This window comes from Saccostrea cucullata, unplaced genomic scaffold (genome assembly GCF_032062105.1).
Source record: "Saccostrea cucullata isolate Sc308-1 unplaced genomic scaffold, CSIRO_AGI_Scuc_v1 ctg555, whole genome shotgun sequence".
Taxonomy (NCBI): domain Eukaryota; kingdom Metazoa; phylum Mollusca; class Bivalvia; order Ostreida; family Ostreidae; genus Saccostrea; species Saccostrea cuccullata.
In genome coordinates, this window is record NW_026936559.1 from 637,907 (window position 1) to 646,942 (window position 9,036).

At 39.3% G+C, this 9,036-nt stretch overlaps 1 protein-coding gene across 1 annotated transcript; it reads left to right on the top strand.

Annotated features, from left to right (window-relative positions):
* Positions 1–6,307: 6,307 nt before the first annotated feature.
* On the top strand, positions 6,308–7,429 carry LOC134245838 (protein NYNRIN-like). Its single transcript, XM_062728093.1, has one exon. It carries the CDS (start codon positions 6,308–6,310, stop codon positions 7,427–7,429), a length of 1,122 nt encoding a protein of 373 aa, XP_062584077.1.
* Positions 7,430–9,036: the final 1,607 nt, after the last annotated feature.

Below are 9,036 nucleotides of genomic sequence, written 5' to 3' on the forward strand. Positions count from 1 at the left end.
AAAGACCAAGAAATGGAATCAAATTATAAAATGATCGAGAAAGTAGAGTGAAGATTTATTCTATAACTTATACAACCAGATACTTGCATTACTAAGTATCGTAGAATACATTCAATAGAGATATTGGTCACCGGTTTATAAAAGATATCTTGGCTTGTATTCTTGTGGCAAAAAGATATTACACCAAGTCTCTGGGATATTGCAAATGGAAACTGTTTCTGATGAAATATTTGATTAATTGCTTTTAAAATAAATAGTTTAATGCAATATGAGCTGTATTTTGGAGAAATCAATTCTACTGTTAAAATTTTATTATAACAAATCTGTATTTAATTTAAACTATTAAAGTATGTGTAAAGTAATGCATAGTTTTACATAAGAAATCCATATTGTACAGGATGACACTTTTGATTCACCTCCTCAGTATACTCTCTATCATATAAAAGATTATTGTTAAATTTCCATAACCTCATGAACATCAAAGAATTAGGTAGGATGGAAAAGGAAAATGCGTATGTTTGAAGGATATGTCAATGTGGAAATTTCTGAAACGATTTACATGTAAAGAGCTCGGTTTACTTTATGCTTAAAATGGCCCTGTAGATATACCAATTGATTGATTAACACTTGATTTTTCCATTTGAATCATTAAAATGAAATAGAGAATAAGTGTTTTCATTTCCTATTAAAAATTTTCTCCTAAAATTCCAGGTCTTGGAGAACTGGTCTTTTAAAATTGCAATGTTCTTGAATTTTCAGGTAAACTGATAATAATTGATTGCTTTTAGTGAAGAAAGATTATATGACGGCACTCTCCGATCTAAAAAGTGTAACGGAAATAGATAATTAAGGGAAGGGGACAGGGCGTTCCGAAAGGACCCTGAGTTCGTAAAACCCCGAGTTCCCAGACATTCCGAGTGGGCTTGTCACGTGATTTTATTAGAGTATATATAAGGCCTCAAGACTCGATAGAGTCAATTACTGATGCAGTAGAGTGCCAGTGTAGAAGACAGCCGCAGTATAAGAGAGCCAGCGAAAGGATATTCGTACATGTAAGTCTGTTCATAAGTCATTATTACATTGCAATGTGCAGAACAGTTTTACTGAATGTGTAACAGTCTACGTGAGCGTTGCATAAGAAGGCAGTCCGTGTATAGCTAGGAGTAACCTGTCGCTTCTGGTAGAAGCGACGTGCTGGCGCTTTGGTTGTTTCTTTGGGCGCTTCCTAAAGTCGCTCCTGAGTTAGAAGCCCAATTGATTAAGAGGCAGTTTGATTAATTATTTCGTTTATTTGCGTGCTAGGGAAGCACCCGATATCTGTATATTTTGCATATGTAAATAAGTTCCAGTCAACAATCAAATTCCTCAGCAAGGTATCTGAGGGGGCCCTAGACCCTGAGAAAAATTAGAAAGTATATGTGCTAGGCAAACACGTTACAAAAGTAAAACATATCTTTTAATCATCAGAAACAGTTTTATCATTTACTAGTTGCATATTTTAGAGCAGAGGTTGCGCTCTATCTTAAATATTGAAAAATAGCTTTAAAAATTGACCATTTCTTGTTGATTTTTCCGAATATGAGGAAAATGACGCATTTCGTGACGTCATAATGCATTGACTAGCCAGAAAAATTACGTAATTTTTTATAGATATGCAGTCACCAAAGATTTAATTATTAATTAAATTTATGCAGTTTCTTTTTTTTTTTTTTAGAAATTCAAAGGGTCAAATAAGGCAAATGTAAAACTTGTTCTATGTTGTAGCATTTTTATTTTTTAAAAATCATGATGACTTTTCCAAAAGAAAAAGCTATTACTGTTTGTGTCGCAGTGGTAAGAGCGTCTTCTCTAGAGGCGCGAGTAAGGAGGCAATCCTTACGTCGCAAGTTCGGATCCCACGTTCGAATCTGGGACGTGCAGACCTGTCCTTCGGATGAGACCGTATAAACCGAGGTCCCGTGTCGCAGTATAGGTGCTGGCACGGAAAAGATCCCTCCCTACTCAATGGCCCTGAGTGCCGAGTATAGGCTAAAATTTGCAGCTTTCCACCGGCAAGTGGTGGCGTCTCCATATGAGTGAAAAATTCTCGAGAAGGACGTTTAACAATATACAATATACATACTAATGTGTTTGAATTTTCTGGATAAGAGTTTAGATATTTTCACGAATGCACAATTCGATTTTGTTCTAGAGTATTCGAAATAAAAAAATTACTTTGTGAAAGTATCAAAGTCAAAATTTTAAAATTTAAGGGTTTGTTTCTCGAATTAAGAATTAAGCACCAATCAAATTCAAACTTTCAAACACGTTACAGAAATTGGCGCCCAACGTGGGGCTTGATTTGGTTGCTTGATTGGATTTAAAAAAAGTAAATTTCATATATATATTTTTTTTGTTTCTTTATTTGTAAAGTTTCGTCGCTTTAAAAAAAATGTCGAGCTTAAATGAAGAAATAGCAAGTTGGAAGCCGAAATTACACGGTTAGGAAGGAAGACGCTCGAGCATTCTGAATTATCCTCGGACAATCATGATCTGAGAACGTCTACTCCAGCTAGTATAAGAACAACCGCAGCCCGTAGAAGTGACTCTGGAATAATGACCCAAAGTCCTATAGAAGATGTTAACCAAGCTTCGGCTAGAATCCAGAGTGGCGTTCTCCGTGGAACACCAAGAATTGACAATTTTGAACAAGAGCCCATTTTAAGAAGTTACACACGTATCGATGCCAGAGAGGATGAACCAGGAGTAACAGTCAGAGTACGGCGCTTTCTTGAAAATACTAAGACTAACGAAGCAAAACCAAAGGAAGAGAATACTGTAAAGAAGCCATCTAATTATATTAAACCAGCCACGTATGACGGGATTAGGTCATGGCTTGATTATAAATCACACTTTGAGGCATGCTCTTCACTGAATGGTTGGAGTTTAAAGAAAAAGGTCTTTATTTGGCAGTGTCTCTGAGGGGACAAGCACAGGGAGTGCTTGGGAATTTAAGAAGAGATGATGGAAGGAACTATGATAAACTGATTAAAGCGCTTGAGGATCGTTTTGCCCCTGCAAATCAAACAGAACTACTGCGAGTTCAACTGCGAGAACGTAGACAGAAAGCGATCGAGACGCTTCCAGAATTAGGACAGTCGATCCGGAGGTTAACACATCTCGCCTATCCTACAGCACCAAACGATGTTCAAGAGACACTTTCTAAGGTACAGTTTATCGATGCTTTAGTTGATGCTGACATGCGCTTTAGAATCAAACAAGCTAGACCCCAGAGCTTGAACGACGCTATAAGGCTTGCGGTTGAATTAGAAGCCTTTGTCAGAGCTGACTCCAGTCACACTTGTGTGTAGTTACAGAAACAGATCACGATAAGGCTCATTTCAAATCCCAGATAAATACCGACGAGGTGACCAAAACTCTTAGAGATTTGCAAAGTTCTGTTATGGAACTTAAGACAGAAATGCGTGAAATGAAGAATAAGTCACCTAGCTCAATGAACTGGACGGGTCGCAATGACAAGAAGCCACAGCAACCCCCAAGAACAATAAAGTGCTACAATTGTCGTAAAGAAGGACACATAAGCAAACATTGTCCATCGAAGCAGCTAAACGAAACAGCAAAGAGGTTTGACAAAAACTCTAAAGCACCGGGTCATGGTTCTGGTTCTGCTAAGACAATTAGAACACAACGTAAGCAGCAACCAATTGCTTACAATAGACCCAGTGAGGCTGGAATGTATCTCTCAGCTAAAATAGAAGATGTAGACACAAAATTGTTGATCGATACAGGAACAACCGTTACGCTCATTGCAAAGAATGTCTTCAGTGAAATTCAAAAGGTTCATCAAAATCTTGTTTTGGATAGTATGCACCAAGACATAATGTCTGCTGAAGGTAGACCTCTAAAACTTTTTGGCAAAGCTACGTTAACCTTAACAATCGGTTTGAGTAACTTTATGAGAACAGTGGTGGTCGCTGATATAACAGTGGATGGAATCCTGGGTCTGGATTTCATGAATGAACAAAATTGTACGTTGGATGTCTCCAAGAATGTAATGTCAATAAATGGTGAACATTATTCTTTACTGCTTCAAGGTATGCTAGGATGTTATCGGGTGGTGGCTTCAGAATCGTTCACTATTCCGCCAAGAAGTGAAATGATTGCAAGCTGTGATGTATGCGTCCTAGAGAGCAAGAACCTTCCAAGTGGATACAGTGTTGTAGAGCCAAGAAATTATTTGATAGATTCAAATAAAGGTTTAGTTGGCAGAACTCTGGTCAGCAATCATAACAAGGTTCCAATACGAGTTATGAATCTATCGACCGATGCACAGACGATTTACAAGGGAACTTATATGGGACAGCTTAGCCCAGTGCTAAAGATATTAGAAGGAGAAAATAAAGATAGCAGTCTTAAGAAACCTTTTTCAAAAGAGCTGCAGGTCTTAAGTGAAAAGTCAAAAACTTGCTTAAACCAAAAACAGAAGACTAAAGTAGATAAACTGTTATCCAGATATGCTTTTCTGTTTGCTGGTTCAGATGAAGGACTTGGCAGAACAAATGTTGTCAAGCATTGTATCGACACGGGAGATGCACGCCCAATAAAACAGCCCCCAAGACGGTTACCGGTACACATGAGAGAAGAAGCGGATAGGTTGGTAGACGATATGCTTGAGAGGAATGTAATTGAACCTTCGTCTAGTCCGTGGGCCACGGGTATCGTTCTAGTTAAGAAGAAAGATGGATCAACTCGATTTTGTATCGATTATAGGCGATTAAATGCCGTTATTTTGAAAGATGCTTACCCTCTTCCGAGGATCGACGACATGTTAGATAGTCTAAGTGGTGCTTCGTGGTTCTCAACTCTCGACTTGGCTATGGGATACTGGCAGGTGGAAAAGGAGAACAGTGACAAAATAAAGACTGCTTTTGCCACAAGAAAAGAATTGTATCAATTTAAAGTAATGCCCTTCGGCTTGTGCAATGCCGGAGCGACATTTGAAAGATTGATGGAGACAGTCCTTGCAGGGTTGAATTGGAAAATATGTTTGATTTACTTGGACGATACCATCGTCATTAGTAAAACATTTGAGGGCATGGTGGAGAACCTGAGCAAAGTGTTCGACCGATTGGCAAATGCAGGGTTGAAACTAAAGACCAAGAAGTGTTCCTTGTTTTGCAAGTCTGTAGAATATCTCGGACACATAATTTCCGAGAAGGGTATTACTACGGATCCAAAGAAGATTGAGGCGATTAAGGAAATGACAGTGCCAGCCAATGTGAGTGAGCTACGTTCATTCCTGGGTATATGTAGCTACTACAGGAAGTTTGTGAAAGACTTTGCAAGTATAGCAAAACCCCTTCACAAACAGACAGAGAAATGCAAATCTTTCGTTTGGAGTGAGGATTGCCAAAGTGCTTTCGAAAAGTTAAAAGCTACACTGACAAGTGCCCCCATCCTTGCCCATCCTGACTTTAGTAAGCCGTTCATACTGGACACGGACGCAAGTAACTTTGCAATGGGAGCAGTATTGTCGCAAATGCACGATGGTAAAGAACGAGTGATTGCCTATGCCAGCAAGACTTTTACAAAGTCTGAAAGGCAATACTGCGTGACGAGAAAAGAGTTGCTGGCGGCAGTATATTTTACTAAGTATTTTAAGCATTACCTCTACGCGCGTAAGTTTATTTTGCGCACGGACCACAGCTCGCTGAGATGGCTGAACAACTTTAGAAATGCAGAGGGTCAGCATGCTTGCTGGCTTGAAGTGCTGTCCATGTATGACATAGAGATCCAACATCGACCAGGCAATGCAAGTTACACCAAAACGCTGACGCGCTTAGTCGTCTTCCATGTAAGCAATGTGGATTCCAAGTAGACTGGGATAAGGAAAAAGAAGATCCCAAAGTAAGAACCGCAACAGTAGACGTCCCAGTTATTCAAGAAACTTATCTCCATAGGGTCCAAAGTGAAGACAAAGAAATCGTTCTTGTAAAACGTTGGATGGATCAGGAAAAGAAACCATCGTTTAGGGACGTGGCCAGTCAAAGTGCATTTCTACGTTCTCTGTGGTCGCAGCTAAGTTTACTAACCATTCAGGACGATTTACTGTATCGGAGAACCATAGACCAAAAGACAAAGACGGAAAAGCTCCAGGTAATAGTTCCCATTTTTGAGAGAAGGCATATTCTAAAGGAATACCACGACAAGCGTACTGCAGGTCACCTAGGTATAAACAAAACCATTGCGAAGATAAGAAGTCAATTTTATTGGCCAGGCCTTAACAAAGATGTTCGTCGGTATATAAATGGATGGTGCCAGAAGAAAACCATCATTTACTAGCCAGAAAGCGCCTATGCAAATTGTTCAGAATGGATTCCCCATGGATAGATTAGCAACACATATTATGGGGGAACTGCCATTGACAGAATCTGGAAACAGATACATACTGGTAGTTTTAGATTATTTTACTCGCTGGACTGAATGTTTTCCGATGCCAAATATGGAATCAAAAACTGTGGCAAAGATTCTAGTTGAACAGGTCATCACTAGATTCGGAGTACCCTATACAATACACTCAGATCAAGGCCGTCAATACGAGAGTGATTTGTTCCATTCGATGTGCGAACTATTGCAAATAGAAAAGACTCGCACTACACCCTACCATCCACAATCAGATGGTATGGTGGAAAGGTTTAATCGAACCCTTGAAGCCATGTTAAGTTCCTGCGTGAACAAAAATCATACAGATTGGGACGAACAGTTACCATATGTCATGATGGCATATAGATCAGCAGAGCATGACACAACTGGCTTCTCTTCGAACTACCTTATGCTTGGTAGAGAAGCGACAACGCCTTTATACCTTGTATACGAAATGGAGGTACAGTGGAAGCCGATCCCACAAAATAGATGGGCCTGGTTGCTTCAAGAGAGACTGGGAGAAGCACACCATATTGTGAGGGAAAATACTAAAGGGGAAATGATGCGTCAAAAACGCTACCATGACAAGAAGTTACGGTGGCAGAGATTCTCCCCAAGAGACCACGTTTACGTATTCTTTCCTCGCAGACGTATGGGTACTTCGCCAAAGCTAACAAGCTTTTGGCAAGGACCTTTTGAAGTTCTAGAAAAATGTTCAGAATTTACGTACAAAGTATCTTGTGGTAATAAAGGGTCAGCGCAAGTGATACATGTAGACAGAATGAGATTGGTTAAACCTCAGATTCTGTCTGGGGAGGTAGAACTAAATGATTCTGGTGATGTCGACCAGAATGAAAGTCTCACCTTACAACAAGATCAGTTGGAAGAGTTAGGCTTTAATAGAGAGGGTGTTAATGATCCGGTGATCGATCAGAAGCTCCAAAGATCTAGTAGAAACAGACGGACTCCTGCTTATTTATCAGATTATGTAGTAGATCTTTGCTAGGCAGGTTATTGATGTTATACATGTATATACAGCTTACCTTGTCAAAGGAATTGACAGTATTCGAATCATTGTTCAATAAGAAAAATTGTCTATTATATGCCTCTTTGTTTTATTTTCCTGTGCAAGCGAGGACGCTTGAATCTGAGGCGTGGGTAATGTAACGGAAACAGATAATTAAGGGAAAGGTACAGGGCGTTCCGAAAGGACCCTGAGTTCGTAAAACCCCGAGTTCCCAGACATTCCGAGTGAGCTTGTCACGTGATTTTATTAGAGTATATATAAGGCCTCAAGACTCGATAGAGTCAATTACTGATGCAGTAGAGTGCCAGTGTAGAAGACAGCCGCAGTATAAGAGAGCCAGCGAAAGGATATTCGTACATGTAAGTCTGTTCATAAGTCATTATTGCATTGCGATGTGCAGAACAGTTTTACTGAATGTGTAACAGTCTACGTGAGCGTTGCATAAGAAGGCAGTCCGTGTATAGCTAGGAGTAACCTGTCGCTTCTGGTAGAAGCGACGTGCTGGCGCTTTGGTTGTTTCTTTGGGCGCTTCCTATAAAGTCGCTCCTGAGTTAGAAGCCCAATTGATTAAGAGGCAGTTTGATTAATTATTTCGTTTATTTGCGTGCTAGGGAAGCACCCGATATCTGTATATTTTGCATATGTAAATAAGTTCCAGTCAACAATCAAATTCCTCAGCAAGGTATCTGAGGGGGCCCTAGACCCTGAGAAAAATTAGAAAGTATATGTGCTAGGCAAACACGTTACAAAAGTAAAACATATCTTTTAATCATCAGAAACAGTTTTATCATTTACTAGTTGCATATTTTAGAGCAGAGGTTGCGCTCTATCTTAAATATTGAAAAATAGCTATAAAATTGACCATTTCTTGTTGATTTTTCCGAATATGAGGAAAATGACGCATTTCGTGACGTCATAATGCATTGACTAGCCAGAAAAATTACGTAATTTTTTATAGATATGCAGTCACCAAAGATTTAATTATTAATTAAATTTATGCAGTTTCTTTTCTTTTTTTTTTTTTGTAGAAATTCAAAGGGTCAAATAAGGCAAAAGTGAAACTTGTTCTATGTTGTAGCATTAAATCATGATGACTTTTCCAAAAAAAAAAAGCTATTACTGTTTGTGTCGCAGTGGTAAGAGCGTCTTCTCTAGAGGCGCGAGTAAGGAGTCAATCCTTACGTCGCAAGTTCGAATCCCACGTTCGAATCTGGGACGTGCAGACCTGTCCTTCGGATGAGACCGTATAAACCGAGGTCCCGTGTCGCAGTATAGGTGCTGGCACGGAAAAGATCCCTCCCTACTCAATGGCCCTGAGTGCCGAGTATAGGATAAAATTTGCAGCTTTCCACCGGCAAGTGGTGGCGTCTCCATATGAGTGAAAAATTCTCGAGACGTTTAACAATATACGATATACATACTAATGTGTTTGAATTTTCTGGATAAGAGTTTAGATATTTTCACGAATGCACAATTCGATTTTGTTCTAGAGTATTCGAAATAAAAAAAATACTTTGTGAAAGTATCAAAGTCAAAATTTTAAAATTTAAGGGTTTGTTTCTCGAATTAAGAATTAAGCACCAATC

Bases quoted from the DNA above. Each gene is read 5' to 3' on its own strand.
- LOC134245838 (XM_062728093.1), top strand. From the start codon at position 6,308: ATGGATGGTGCCAGAAGAAAACCATCATTTACTAGCCAGAAAGCGCCT.